The 16775-nt window shown below is 40.4% G+C and overlaps 1 protein-coding gene across 2 annotated transcripts in view; it reads right to left on the minus strand.

The window, feature by feature from the left end:
• RANBP17 (RAN binding protein 17) overlaps window positions 1-16775 on the minus strand; it is a 1172021-nt gene that overhangs the window by 494516 nt on the left and 660730 nt on the right. For both annotated transcript variants that reach the window (XM_069199335.1, XM_069199333.1), the window contains exon 15: window positions 2538-2611. In XM_069199335.1, coding sequence (XP_069055436.1) covers window positions 2538-2611 — 74 coding nt within the window. The remainder of the gene's footprint in view (window positions 1-2537; window positions 2612-16775) is intronic.

Consider the following 16775-nt stretch of genomic DNA (forward strand, 5'->3'; position numbering starts at 1 on the left):
GGTGGGTTCCTTGGGGGACTCCAGCACCATGCCTAGGGTGTCAGGGTATTCCCACCTTACCCTTGTTTCTTTATTTTTTACTTTGTTTTTAGGACTCAGCTAACTCCGAGACCCAAAATGGCTGCCAACACTTCCTGGTTGAAGTGTTGGCAGCCAATCAGATATCAGAAGGAGGACTGCTGAATCTGCGTCCGTAGATATCCATATTTATTTTTCCTTTAATTTCGCCAAAACTACTGAATGGATGTACACCAAATAACAAAAATAGCTCTTTTGGGAATCACCCCGAAACTTTCAAGACAGGAACTAAACTGAGTGGCATACCAATTAAAAAAAATTGTGAAGACTCATCAAACGGCACTATATATATATATATATATATATATATATATATATATATATATATATACACACACGCACATGCTTCTTCATTTTATGTGTGTATATACAGAATGAATACCGATGTTACTTACCTGCTGTTCCATCAGGAGTTATTGCAACACAGTAAGTACATAGGAAGGGCTTTTACTTCGCAGGTAAGTATACTTTTTAGCCCCAACAAACAAGCACACACACGCACATTTTACATATATATATATATAAATATATATATATATATATATATATATATATATATATATATACACACAGATATACATATTTTAAATATAAAAATTAATCTGTTTTTTTTTTAAATAGGTTATCGGATTTTTACAATGAAATATGTAAAATGTCATTTTATTTGTATTTAGTTATTTTTCAATTTTATTTAATTTATTTTAACATAAATCAATTTTGCATTAGGAGGACATGAACTTTAAAAAAACACTTAGTATTCCTAAAATCTTTCCATCCCTGAAGCCTAAAAGCCCTTTACTAAACCTACACACTACTTATCCCTGAACCCTAACTATTTATAACCCTACTCACCACTAAAAACTACTTATTACCCTGAAACACTACATATCCCTGAATTCTAGGAGCTCCTTATTACCCCTCTACACTGCTCATTCCTGAAACCTAAAAATTACATACTACCCTCATGCATTTTTCATCCCGAAACCCCCAAAAACCCTTATTTCCTTTTAACACTACCCATACCTTAAATCTAAAAGCCCATTCCCACCCCTAAACACTACTCAATCCTGAATTATAAAAACCCCTTAGTACCCCAAATATACTTTCCATGCCTGAACCCTAAAAACTATTTAGGATTCCTAAACATTCCCCATCCACCAAGCCATAAAAGCCCATTACTACTCATGTAGACTAGCCATCCCTGAACCCTTAAGCTCCTCATCACCCCATACACTATTCTGACCCGAAAAATTGCTTCATACAGCTAACACTACCCAACCCTGAATCCTAACACCTTATACCTCCTTTAAAGGGACATAAAACATAAAAACAAATAACCATTTATTAAATGATATTTTTAAACAATATTTCACATTTATAAATACAAAATAATCCTATTTTTATTTATTTACATATTATTTTAAATGTAATTAACTAAAATGAAACTATTTTTATCTAAATACCTAAAGCAACATAGGGCATTTTACACTTGACATTATTTCAAAATAAATGTTTTACTGGGTTTGTTAGATTAAAAAGGGTGGTTTTTCAAACACGAAAATATTACTGAAAACTGTTATACTATACTTTTACTATACGTTTTGTACTTCTGCACTAAAAAGAAGATATTAAAACTTAATTATGTAGTTAAGACTGTAAAATGTAATAAAACAAACAGCCTTCCCATTACAAAGTCATTCTTCCGAGTTGGGACAGAGCGCTGAAGCTGACAGGTAGTTGGCACTGGGTCGACCTAGAATTCTTAGGTTTTGTTGATAAGGCACTAGAAATTGGGCAGGGTCAATGTTATTATCCAATTCTATGTCTGCTGCATTTGTTGCATAATTATGGATTTACCACACTTGCAACACAATTTGCAGCAAAATTTCAAATGGCAAAAAATTATCTCTCTGGCTAAATTGGATCAAAACAACACTGCCAGATATTTTGCTGCTGCATGCTACATAGTTTGCCTTTTCTTAATACCTAACTTAGATAACCGTGGCACATAATTTGTGTTCTCCATTGCCAACTAATCCTACTGATCCTGAGAGCGGTAAAGCTTTGCAGAATGGTTTGGAGGCTGTCAGTATGATGATGAAACACATATTTCACGGGGTCCAGTAAATTATTTTCCATAATGGACAGGGAACTGTGAAATATGGGTTTCTATACCACTTAATTTTGTGCAATAAAAACACTCAAACATATAAACGAAATATATATATTTATATATGTATAAACACACAAACATAGATACAAAGCAGGTAACATGCAATGAAACAGTTCAAAATTTGTGAAATCGATAACCACATATCTGATGCTAAGTTTCAACCACAATTAATGGCAACGTTTTGCCTTCAACAATAATGTTGTAATTCTAAGACAAATGTGAAAATATTACAATATTGCAAGTCAAAATAACATAAAATCAATACAAAATTAACACACAAACTCACATTTTTGCCATAAATGTTTCCAGAACTTGATTGTCATCTGTTATGCCTAAAACTTCAGACATTCGGGTATACACCTGAGAAGAAAAATAACATCTATTTGAATCATTGTAGACACAGTTCAAATATTTGTTTGCATTCTTCAAGATTACGTGTCATTAGAAAATAATTACATACAGAAAATAAATAATGATATATTACAGACTATACAGTATTGATAAGTTGATTCTATAGGTTTCAGGTATTTAAGGAATACTTCATGAACCACTGTAAAAATAAATGTTACAAATTGGTGGAGAGTCTAAAAAATATTTCACTACAATATTAATTTCATTAGTTCTCCATTTTCATTTTCCAAGTTTGTATGTTCACATACCACATAACATTACTTCCACAATTCAGTGTTGCTAGTTTAAATATTATTGATGTAGTAAAGTCAAACAGCTTCATATTTCAATCCAATGTTTTCTGGATGCTTTATTCACCAATTATCTTAAAGATCCCATTCACGAGTGGCTGGTGGGACAATGAACATGTGGTCGAAAACAGGAAGATCGACAGAATGAATTATTACTCAATGAAGAGATGCGGGGCATTTAACTTGATATTTAAATTCAGGATTGTGAATTGGTGAATAAAGCTTTGAAAAAGTATTGGATTCTGTTAAAAGTGGTATGGAGAGATTGTTTTAATAATCACCATGTTTTGGAAGGACTAATGAGATGGTTGAACTAAAAGGGAACACTTCCAGTTTATTGAAGGATATTCCTTTGGTATTACCTAATGAGGAGATGTGATTAAGCCCTGGAGAAGTGTCAGTTCTCTTTAAGCCACGCAACATGTGTTGGTTGTATCACATCAAAGAAACCAATTATTGCACTTGACATAAATGGAAAGTGACTTAATTGAATTTGAAATAGTTTGACAGTACTACATCAATAATATTTAAAGTACCAACACTGAATTTGGGAAGTAATGTTATGTACTATGTGAAGATGCAAACTTGAAAAATGCAGATGAACTAATTAAATAAATATTGTATTGAGATGTTCAACAAATAAATATAATTGTTCTATAATTCAAACAGTGTTATTATGTTTTCCTTTTTTGGACCCTCCACCAATTTGCAACATTTAGTGTTACAGTGGTTCATGAAATTTCGGCACTAGATTTCTTTTTCCAGGGTTTTATAAACCCAGTGGGTTGAGTCTAGCACGGCTGTTATTACCCAAACCACCTGATTTGGGAATTTTGTACTTATTAAGGAATACTGCTGGGTACCGTTTGTTTTCTATGGCTTTCTAGCAACACCCTTCTACAAACTGATTTGCATTTATTTTGTTATACTAGCTTTGACTTGTGATGCTACACTAAACCATTTCTTGGGCAAGAAATCGTAGTTGGAACAGCAAGACAGTGATTTAGTAAGCAGAGGTATGTGTACAACATCATCCTGAAACAATTATAAAAATTAAGGTGGCCACCTCACTAAGGGTCATTAAGGACTGCTATGTCTTCAGTTATAAACTTTACACCTACAGGTCATTGTTTTCAGGTATGCCTGTCTGGGTAATTCCAAAGAAGCAAAGCAAGACTACAAGCTTCATAAATCAGTTTGTTATCTCAAGAGTAGAGTAAAACCGTGGCCATATACTTTGATGTTTGAACAATCAATAACTTTCCCTTATTGCATTTCAGGGAATGAATTGCAAAGCATGATTATGCAAATTCCGGTGTTATTTACACAGATAATTCAGCAGACCACCACAAAACCAATTATAGTATTCAAGTCTAGCATTCACGACCTAAGACCACCAAGAAAAAAACATCCACCTCAACGACTTTAATGAAAAAATGATGTGTTGACAGCTGTCCCGCTTGGAAATCCAGAAACCTAATTTCTTGTTGCTTTCCTAATTTTAGGAAGAGCTTCCCAAAATACAATACTGAGAGTATGTACTCTGTCTATATCACCACCATGCCACTAATATATTGTAGAAACTTCTTGATAAGGAGGTGTCTAACTACCTGAAACCTCTGGTAGAAGGGAAAGTCAAAGATACATTGGACATAAAACACCAAACATTTACAGGACAGACAGTAGCACTGCAGCACAGTGTTTATTGCACAGTTGTTAGTTACAACTCATAAATCATTACTGAAAACACACCTGCATAACTTTGATAATACATTCTTATTTGGCTGTTAAGATGCATTGATTAATTCAATTTGTTTCCACGGGTTAAAATCAGAACAATTTAAAAGAAATTCGTAAAATCAAAGTCAAATAGGAGAAGTACAGTTGAGTTAACTGAACACACTCACGTCAGCATATTTCCAGTGTCACCCTTAGCCCTCCCACCCACGCCTAATTCGAGTGGTCTTGCATATTCCTTATGTTCTTACATAATACAGTATAGGGGGAAAAACTCATTATGTGTCAGTTTGCTTAATCCTAATGGCACAATTTTGAAAGGTAAATTGCTTAATTAGGGAATATGAACAAGTAACTGAAGCACTCATTAGATGGACAATCAGACAATGAAAATTATTTCAAGCCAGACACCTTTAAATTTAGAGCACAAATAATTCACCTTTGTGCCTCTGTAATAGTAACACATATGCGATACATGAAGATGAGCACTCCTTTTAAATGAAATACTTTTATCTCTTAAAATGATAATTTTATCGCCTGGTGGCTCACAAACCACGAATGCAGCTTATGCCAACATGAATTACACTGAATGAAGATAATTCACATTGGAAGTTATTTTATATAAAAAAGGAGATGAGAGCCTTGCATTACATCTTTGTATGTGAATAAGGAGCTGAGGGACGGTTGTACATATTTTAGCTCCTCACCACAAAATCTTTATGATTCTAGTGCTAATAGAAAGGTGCCTGGATGTCTGCATGTGAATTACAGATGTAATGAATAAGAAAAGCTCCTGGGCATCTCTGGATACCTTTTCCATCTGTTTAAAAGATATTCATTAGTAATTTAAAACCAGTGGGCTGGAGTTATGACAGCTTTTGAACTGCACAAACCAGGTCCCAGTGAAAGAAGCTACGGATGACCAGCAAGTGGTTTAATCACAAACATGCATGGACTCGCATCACCTTTCAATGCAAAATAGTTTTTACAAACTGAAGCCTAAATGTAAGACAGATTTATAAAGTACGACTAATGCCCAAGGAATGGGCTTCTAGGTGCTGACCCCAGATAACTAACATCTGAACTAATCTTCCAGATAAGGGAGCAGTAAAAAGCCAGGTTTATAATTATTTCAGGAATCTAGTTCGGGTGGGGCTATCTCTCAGTTTTTGAGGTAGTTGTAGTGGCAGCCGGTAATTTTAGCAGGGGCACACCCTCCCATTCACTCATGACCATGCATTCACACACATACCCACCCACACACACACACACAAACCCATTCACAACACTCACTCACAAATACATATACGTATACATACTTAGATGCATGCACCAAACAACAAAAACAAGCACCTTAACTGCAGAGGGAAGCCTCTGAGGTTCCAGAAGGGTTTGGACTGCTGCTTTCCCTCTTTGGCTGACCTTCAGGAGTCCCTCACTCATCATAGAGTGGGATGGGGTCAGTGAGAATGCCGACTCCTCCCTACTCTGTGATGAGGAGTCATTGATTGTCACTTGGCCCTGGGCACTTCAAGGTTTAAATGTGAAGCGCCCAGGTCTGAGGCAATCAGTGATGCTCCCCACTCGTCACGAGGAGGATGGCCTTGAGACATTTCCCCATAGGATTTCACAGACCTGTGGCCTCACCCTGGCAAAGTTCAGCTCAGACAGCCAGGAGTCTGCGCATTGAGTGTATGTCTAGGTCATGGCTGACTGACCTGAACAACAAGAGTATCTGCCAGGCTGAACTTTGTTCATCCTGGCAGGCACTTTTTGTTGTGGAAAAGAGTGGGTGTGGCTCCTCCGCCCGTAAGGAAGGGCCGCTGCTGGGTACTTGGTTCTACAGTTTGGCCCCTAGAACTGCAAAAGAGCAGCCTTCTCTTCAATTTAGACAGCATTTAGGGGAAATCAGGTAGCCAGAATATCACATAGCTATTCAGTGATTGTTTCTGATGAGACTTCAAGTGGCGATCCCTGCTTTATTGCTGCAAGTCCATGGTCTGGTATGAAGCGCTGAGATGCTAAAGTGGCCTATGGGCATATTTATTGGGTTCTAGCTCAGGGGTGATCAATGGTAATAGGCTAATTTTGCTTCCTGTTCTCTATAAGACAACAATCGTCCAGACACTGCCTATCCAGGCAGAAAAGTGAATTACTAACCAGATTAAAAATCTGAGGCAGACCAGCTACTTGTTCTGACTTTTTGTTTAACTTAAAAAAAAACAGCATTATCTTCTTCAGAATTCACAATACCATGGGATGCTGCTCACCTTTTATTAACTGCTTTGATGAGAACTATCCAGATTGTCTCCAAAATGTATTTCCTTGCCAGCTCAGTGGACTCACTTGAGAGCTGCAGAACTCGTCCAAAATATTTAGCCCAACTTTAACCTCTGTTGACAAGAGGGATCTCAGATGCTAAAATTTAAGTCCTGACACTGTTAGCGCACATCTCTGCAGGAAAACTACTGACCCATGGGAACTACGTGAAGAGGAACACTTAGCTAACCCACTAAGAATAGTAACTGTTATAATGTGACCTTTTTTGCAATTAGGCAAATGGCCATTTCTTTATGAAAAGCACTAACATTATTGTCACGCAAAGACCATGACATTTTAAGAAGTCCAGCTCGATACCTAAGAAAACCAGTTTAGTTGATTAGACCTATTGTGTTATATATTGAGAGAGGGAACCCTACATTTCCCATCTATAACATGGGAACCCCCAGATTTCAGCATAATGTTTGGACCTTGGTGAACCCCAAAATGTGGCTGTCTTCAGGCTGCTGAAATATCTGTCTGGGCTTGGAAGCAGTTCTCATTACTCCACCTGAGGAATGAACTGAAGAACTCGAAGTAGGAGAAATGCATGTATACTCAGCAGCAGCGCTATTACTTTCAGCGGTGCTGCTAACTGTGCTGGAAACCCTAACAGGGAGCAGGTCTACGTTGAGGCATTTTCTGAGGATGGACTCATACATTTAGAATTTAGGTTGAGATTGTTATGTATTAAAAACATAGAGCTGCAGATCCCTAGGAAGTCTGCTTGTGCAAGCGAGTCCAGGGCTTTCAGATGCACCTACAGCGAGAAACAGAGGCAGGTGAACAGGATGAAAATGCACAATACAAGACAGCATTCACCTTTTGGGATTTCTCCCTGTTATCTTTATTATAATCTCTACTGTTATACTCCAAAAGTAAGCTCCCTTACCAATAACATAAAACAATGACAACGTCTGCAGTTTCAACTCTGTAGATGGCACCCAGTCTCCTGTAAAATAGTGGATACCACAGCCAATGTTCTGCTTTTGTGAAGCGTATTCACCCTCCACACGATCTAAAGGCTGAACTAGGTGGAACCCTGGCCATAAAAAAGTACAATGGATTCACGCCATAATACATACTAACTGATCAAACATGCTTCAGGCATCCCACGTCAGAGCAGCCTAATTGGTAATGTGGTTAAAAAACTTAATAAACAAGGACCAAGCAAAGCAGCCATCTGCTTAAGCTCTGCTGCAAAGGCTATACTGAGACTGCACCACATTTACTATGGTCTGCCACCCTTTAAGAGCCTTTTTGGAAAACTGCAACCTCACAACGCTTAAAAAATATATAAACACCAACCATTGCATCAGGAAAATGGTTCTCAAACACAGTATCATTGTGACAGCAAAGGATACTCTTAAAAATAACCGAGCAAAGGATACTCTTAAAAATAACCGATCTTTTCCGAAAACCAAAGCATTGTTATAAATCAGCCGCATGGTAGACTAGCAAATAAGGTTATTGATTCTGGATCACCGCAACCTGCTTCTAGGATATGTGTGTCTGTTGATTTCAGACTATACTATGAATTACCCCCATAATGAGGTTCCTAGCGCGAACAAGCTAGATTAAGTTTTGGATGTCGAGGGGCTTTTCAGCTTTGATGGGTTCCTAAACAGTGAAGTTCACTCAGTGTGTTAACAAGCAAGGTCGGGGCACTAGTCTTCTAAATATGGCAGAAAGGAAGAGGATAGCATTCAGGACCACTTTCATTTCAGTTGAATCTACAGCACCAACTATGCCCGCACTGGCACCGGAAATGGAATGACCTCTGCAGACTTTTATTTTATGGATTTTTAAAAGAAGTTGCTAGCTTGGGCAATCGCATTCATTGATGTTCACTATGGCATAGGATCCAAACTGTCTCTCACTAATGAGGCCCAATGTTGCTGAAACTGGATGTTTTCCCATTCAGAGGGGACATGGGCTAGCAGCCTAGCAGTTCAGGCTGTACTGCTGTTCCTACTGGAGCAGGCCCATGTAAGATTTGCATATGGTTATTACAATTATGAAGTAGCACTGTGGGGAAGCAAAAATGATTGATTGGAATGTCGCCCATGCGATTGCAGTGGATGAAAGTTTTGCAACCATTCCACCCACTATCTTTTGTTGTTTTGTGCAAAACATTTGATTATTTTCAAATATGTAAGTAGCCACAGTGGACTTTAACAAAATAAAACTTTTGCAAATATGATACAGTATCGGGTCTTCTTCTTCCAGTGCTACTTTCCCGATTCCACCATTAACTTAATGGGGTCAATTGTCCTGAGTTTTCAACTGAAACTCCCCTCCCCTAATTCCCTCTGGACAATCATCCTATGCCAACAGTTTCAATCAGTTAGGGGTTATCATCTCTCCCGCCTTCTTCACATTGCATCGGAAACCACAACTCATCATCTAACCTTTATTCAGACACTAAAGATCGGCAGCGTCTCAATCATGGTACAAAGTCTCTTGACTGTGGGAAGGATGTTAGGTGCTTGATAAGTGGGCTCCTGAGCTATTTAAAGGCCTTGTTTGTGTACTGCATCTTGTAAGTTGTTAGAGGGCCAGGGCCTGCTGTAGGACAGTTGGTGCGTCTTTCGTTTTCCAGTGTGGGCAAAGAGGTGCTTAGCTGTTCCCAACATGTGGTAGAGCTTAATTTTCTGCCTCTTTTGTTGGTTCACTTCAACAACCTACATGAAACAGATATGCCAAGCCATGGGTCTCTCGCTCGCTCTGCTATAAGATCCAAGCTGCACCTCACTGTTGAGGCTCCACAAGGATAAAACCGGAATGAGTCTGATCAGGTACACTTTCAGACAGGACAGGCCTGGCACTGTGGGGTGGACGGTTCTGTTAAAGCAGGTCTAAGACTAATTTACTTTTGACTGTTTTCTGTTGCAGTGGCACAGTGGGGGAAAAAACGATGGACTGCAATGCACCCCCCCAAGCAACTGACAATAATTAATACTTTTGCCATCACTCCACCCATCACCTTCAGTTATTTTCATCAATAAGGCGCAGCTTGAGTCCTATAGCACAGCAAGTGTGGGACCTATGTCTCATTCACACTGACTAGTAGCACATGCCACTGGGTTTTAAAATCGCAATTATTTTAGGGTGCTTATCTAATTGTAATAAAAATATAGGATACTCTTCGACTGGTTCCAGAAGTATAGTGGTGAATTAATAGACAATACCTCTTCATGGTTAGTTTTATTAATCAAGGATATCAGGAGTAGATTGCACCGTGAAGTTTAAAAAATAATCAGATCTTAGATTTACTCTATGCTACTCTACTCTAGAAAGACAAGATCTGCTTACCAGAAATGATAAAATGACTGGAAATAAAGGCCGCTGATTAGAAACACGTGTGGGAAAGGGAGGGTAGTGGTCTCTGTTACCCAAGAGCTGAGTTGTCAAAGCAGCAAATCACCGCATTAGAGATGAACAAACAGAATACCGTAACAACAGCTAATGTTGACAATCTGCGGCCCTTTAATCCACAATTATACTTGTAGCTCTCACTACCCCTTTTATCCTCCATTAGCTTTGATTCCCATTATCCCATCAAGAACCGTGTCAATGCTCCCCACCCCAGGGACGTCCTCAAACTACTCGGATCTGACAGCCGAGCTGGAGTGCTAAACGCGATTAGTACCTCTTAAACCCACTTACTCGACCTACTGAATAGTAAACTGAAAAGCTCATTAACAGCAACAAAAAAAGGATTGCTTTGCACAGTGTGAAGACCCTTTAAAGCAGGCCGGAAACGAAGTATTTGAGCATATTTTAAGAGATACCGCTAAAATAACAGGGCGAAACACAAACTCAAAAAATATATAGCAGGTACCTTTCAACTCTGAACTATGGATAGTATATTATATTATATTTGAATTATTAGCGCATGTACACTGAAGTCGATAACGAAACTCACAGCGGGAAAAATAAAAAAACGCATCTAGAAGGATTGAACATGTAGAAATATGTCTTTAATTATTTTCCAGAAGTAGAGAAAGAAGTGTCGGAGTTCGAAAGAGAGGCATATTTAAGATTAGATACCTGCTTAATGCTAAAATCGGTTTTAATTATTATCGGAATTAGTTGACAAAGATGAAGAATATGTTTAACATAATATAAATAACAGGGCAAGGTAAAATGAACACTGCGCTGAAAAAAAAACAGCTAAGGTGCCTTTGCACCGTTTATACCCTGATGTTAAAGGGAATACAACCAGCAAATGTTTACAGTCCACATTTACATACTTGTTTCGCATCACTAAATATATACGATACATTCTTTTTTAAATCTGTTAACGTGTGTAACAGAGTTGTTGTAACAAAAAAATAACGATTAATGAATACCCTTTATTAAAAAAATCAACAAACTGATTGTTCACTATTTATGCTGTTTTTAGTGTAAGAAATGAAAAAAACAAGCTTATAATGTAATTTCTAAATTAGCATTTTTAATAGTGTAGAAAATTGTATTTGTTCCATTCCCCATTATGTAATCAAAGCAAGAACTGGGCAAATTCATTCAATTTGCTCCGTTTCTGCCCTAATGCTAAGACTTTTAATGTAGCATTTACTAAGAAACAGTGAATTCCAGCAATGAGCCGTCAATGTTATGCATTTTACTTTGACTAAGGGCATTTTAACCTTATCTAAGGGCTGGGTATGTTAACCCTGGTTTCCTGTAATGGACAACTTCAGCAGCTCCTTCTCAAACACATTCTGAAAAGTGACATCATAGAACATTTTTTAAAACGTAGGCTCAGCTCATATAGCTAGAATGTTTATTTGCCGAAAAAAAAAAAAATCTAACTCACACAGAAAATGACTTGTTCTGTCTAAAGATAATATTTCGTGTCATTTTTCTGGCTGTTTTGGGGCTACCATTGAGCGAAAATCTACTGCTAGTAATTTGACAGAGAAAAGGGAGGCTCCCGGTTCATGGATCTGGCCTTGGTGTTGGCCAGGAGGCGCAAAGTGATGGCATGGAAGTCAATGTCAGGCCCTATGTTGAATGCCTCGATGAATTATGTCGCAGTATGGGGTGGAGGCGAGAGCCTTGCTATGAGAAATGCCAGAGTAGTGAGGTCGGGGGATGCGGAGAACAGCCCCAGGGCCCCGTGCCAGAGTAGAGCTGTCTCCCCCATGCAGATTATGTTCCTGTCTCCAGCACCCTCCCCACTCCTCTCCTCCTCCCCCATGCAATGTGAGTGGTTCTGAATTCCCACCCCCCCCTGCAATCCACCTCTCCCCCCCAACCCAACCATACTAAACCGTCCATATAGGTTTTCTCCCCTGGGCCTTTATAATGGTCCCCTCTTGTTCCTCCCCAACACCGAAGATGCACGACATAGTTATGGTCTCCCAAGACAGATGAAGCATTTTTCACCCAGTTTATTAGCGTTCTAAGATTGCTGGTTGATAATACATACGCTGTTGGTTGCTAGTACCCATAGACGTAGCGATTTTGAGATTATGAACCAGACGAGTACAGACTGGGGCCTGAAAGCTATCTTGGTCATTACAGGTGTTGTACTGGCTACTTTGGGTGGTGTTTATTCTCCTAGCGGGTGGCACTGAGGACCATCAAGAGGAGATCGTCAAAGACAATGGTCCGGGAAAAGAGTGCTGGGGGGAGAAGTTGAATATGCTGCCCCAGAAGACAATATGAATTCTAAATGTGTGACCCCTGCATAATGAGTATGCCGTATCATTATCATTGTTGCAATATGATTGTTTTTCTTGTGATAATACAAAATGGCAATAAGCATATGTGTAAAAAAAAAAAAAAAAAGGAATTTGACAAGAGGAAAAAAAAACTTTTGGAATACCTTTCTGTATAGCTCCATACAGAACACCCATGATTAATCAACATGAAATGTTTACAAAATTAACTTTAAGTGCACATACATATGTTTACCTATGCAAAAGGGTTGCCACTTTTCCCAGTGAAAGAAACCAGCTATTTGGTTATGTTGTATGTTTTAACATTCTGCAAAGGCCAGGAAATTAAACATAAATTGAACTTTATATGAAATCGTCACATTTTTCGTTTTTTGTCACATTTTATTTCCACCATTCACAACTGATGGCAGGGGATGGGCATTAATGTTTGGATAACCCCTTGTTTCTTACTAACTCGAGGTTTTTCAGGATTTTCAGAGAATACATACACACACACACACACACACACACACACACACACACACACTGATAACCAGTGCCAATACAGTTGACTTCTCTGAGCACAGCCCTATCCCTTTCTCACTCTTTCTCACATAGGTACCCATCCTCAACCAGGTCTGCCCATCCGTCAGTGTGAAATAATCCTTGTGGTAAATGCTTCTACCTTTTTGGAGAAGAAGCAGATTTGCAGATATTACAGTGGGGGATCTCAAAAAATCTGCTTGCAGTCTCATAAATGAGCTTTCTAATTTGCCAATGTGATTCATGATAGTGATAGTTTTCTTACCCTGATTTTTTAAATGGCATACCAAACAATAATACACATTTTCACCAATATGTTGAAATTCTTTGTTGTAGGAAGTTGGCTCTGTATGTGCTATTTCAAAGTAAGGAATAGCATGCACAGAGTCCAAGGGTTCCCCTTAATAGATAATACTAATGCTCTATTTTGTGGTAGTGTGGTCGAGCAGTAGGCTTATCCAAGGAGTAGTGTTAAGCATTTGTTGTACATACACATAGACAATAAATGAGGTACACACACTCAGAGACAAATCCAGCCAATAGGTTTTGTTATAGAAAAATATCTTTTCTTAGTTTATTTTAAGAACCACAGGTTCAAATTTAACATGTAATATCTTGTTTGAAAGGTATTGCAGGTAAGTACATTAGGAACTTTGAATCATTTCAATTGCATGTATACCTTTCAAGTTATTGACAAATAGCTACTTTAAAAGTGGACACTTAGTGCAATTTTCACAGTTCCTGGGGGAGGTAAGTTTTTGTTAGTTTTACCAGGTAAGTAAGACACTTACAGGGTTCAGTTCTTGGTCCAAGGTAGCCCACCGTTGGGGGTTCAGAGCAACCCCAAAGTCACCACACCAGCAGCTCAGGGCCGGTCAGGTGCAGAGTTCAAAGTGGTGCCCAAAACGCATAGGCTAGAATGGAGAGAAGGGGGTGCCCCGGTTCCGGTCTGCTTGCAGGTAAGTACCCGCGTCTTCGGAGGGCAGACCAGGGGGGTTTTGTAGGGCACCGGGGGGGACACAAGCCCACACAGAAATTTCACCCTCAGCAGCGCGGGGGCGGCCGGGTGCAGTATAGAAACAAGCGTCGGGTTTGCAATGTTAGTCTATGAGAGATCAAGGGATCTCTTCAGCGCTGCAGGCAGGCAAGGGGGGGCTTCCTCGGGGAAACCTCCACTTGGGCAAGGGAGAGGGACTCCTGGGGGTCACTTCTGCAGTGAAAGTCCGGTCCTTCAGGTCCTGGGGGCTGCGGGTGCAGGGTCTTTTCCAGGCGTCGGGACTTAGGTTTCAGAGAGTCGCGGTCAGGGGAAGCCTCGGGATTCCCTCTGCAGGCGGCGCTGTGGGGGCTCAGGGGGGACAGGTTTTGGTACTCACAGTCGTAGAGTAGTCCGGGGGTCCTCCCTGAGGTGTTGGTTCTCCACCAGCCGAGTCGGGGTCGCCGGGTGCAGTGTTGCAAGTCTCACGCTTCTTGCGGGGAGATTGCAGGGTTCTTTAAAGCTGCTTCTTGAAACAAAGTTGCAGTCTTTTTGGAGCAGGTCCGCTGTCCTCTGGAGTTTCTTGTCGTCGTCGAAGCAGGGCAGTCCTCAGAGGATGCAGAGGTCGCTGGTCCCTTTGGAAGGCGTTGCTGGAGCAGAGTTCTTTGGAAGGCAGGAGACAGGCCGGTGAGTTTCTGGAGCCAAGGCAGTTGTTGTCTTCTGGTCTTCCTCTGCAGGGGTTTTCAGCTGGGCAGTCCTTCTTCTTGTTGTTGCAGGAATCTAATTTTCTAGGGTTCAAGGTAGCCCTTAAATACTAAATTTAAGGGCGTGTTTAGGTCTGGGGGGTTAGTAGCCAATGGCTACTAGCCCTGAGGGTGGGTACACCCTCTTTGTGCCTCCTCCCAAGGGGAGGGGGTCACAATCCTAACCCTATTGGGGGAATCCTCCATCTGCAAGATGGAGGATTTCTAAAAGTCAGAGTCACCTCAGCTCAGGACACCTTAGGGGCTGTCCTGACTGGCCAGTGACTCCTCCTTGTTGCTTTCTTTGTTCCCTCCAGCCTTGCCGCCAAAAGTGGGGGCCGTGGCCGGAGGGGGCGGGCAACTCCACTAAGCTGGAGTGCCCTGCTGGGCTGTGACAAAGGGGTGAGCCTTTGAGGCTCACCGCCAGGTGTTACAGCTCCTGCCTGGGGGAGGTGTTAGCATCTCCACCCAGTGCAGGCTTTGTTACTGGCCTCAGAGTGACAAAGGCACTCTCCCCATGGGGCCAGCAACATGTCTCTAGTGTGGCAGGCTGCTGGAACTAGTCAGCCTACACAGACAGTCGGTTAAGTTTCAGGGGGCACCTCTAAGGTGCCCTCTGTGGTGTATTTTACAATAAAATGTACACTGGCATCAGTGTGCATTTATTGTGCTGAGAAGTTTGATACCAAACTTCCCAGTTTTCAGTGTAGCCATTATGGTGCTGTGGAGTTCGTGTTTGACAGACTCCCAGACCATATACTCTTATGGCTACCCTGCACTTACAATGTCTAAGGTTTTGTTTAGACACTGTAGGGGTACCATGCTCATGCACTGGTACCCTCACCTATGGTATAGTGCACCCTGCCTTAGGGCTGTAAGGCCTGCTAGAGGGGTGTCTTACCTATACTGCATAGGCAGTGAGAGGCTGGCATGGCACCCTGAGGGGAGTGCCATGTCGACTTACTCGTTTTGTTCTCACTAGCACACACAAGCTGCCAAGCAGTGTGTCTGTGCTGAGTGAGAGGTCTCCAGGGTGGCATAAGACATGCTGCAGCCCTTAGAGACCTTCCTTGGCATCAGGGCCCTTGGTACTAGAAGTACCAGTTACAAGGGACTTATCTGGATGCCAGGGTCTGCCAATTGTGGATACAAAAGTACAGGTTAGGGAAAGAACACTGGTGCTGGGGCCTGGTTAGCAGGCCTCAGCACACTTTCAATTGTAAACATAGCATCAGCAAAGGCAAAAAGTCAGGGGGCAACCATGCCAAGGAGGCATTTCCTTACATTTGTTTTCTCAGTACTTTTTTAAAGTTCTAACTAAACTATCTCTTCATGCACAAGTCTGATTACGCAAATATTTACACATGGGCTGTAACATGGAGCAGGGAAAGATATAGTTCTGCTCTGTACTGACATACAAAACCTGATAATTCTTTTTAAAACCGAACTTCTCCAATTTTCTTTTCTCATTTTCAGGAACATCTTGAATCCATGAAGAAACAATTCACATTATTTAATTTCTGTGTTTCGCTGTACAAATGACTCCTCCTACAAGGCGCAATACTTCCTTATTTGGTCCGCATTTCTATTACCAAGGTTAACAATCTCCTTGCAAGTTTTATGGGCTGCACCTTTAACAACGGCTGCCTCTTTTGGTTTCTGAATGCCTTCCAATAAATCCAATATGTACATGCTATTGATGGAACATTTGGACCACTCTCCTTAATTTAATCATCCAATGGACCTTTTATAGTCAACTCAAAATATTTTGTGAGTTAGCATCAGTCAGTACCATTTCCAATTAACCGTGTAACACAGTTGGCCACACAACGAGGACAA

The sequence above is a fragment of the Pleurodeles waltl genome, chromosome 7 (genome assembly GCF_031143425.1).
Source record: "Pleurodeles waltl isolate 20211129_DDA chromosome 7, aPleWal1.hap1.20221129, whole genome shotgun sequence".
NCBI classification, from domain to species: Eukaryota; Metazoa; Chordata; class Amphibia; order Caudata; family Salamandridae; genus Pleurodeles; species Pleurodeles waltl.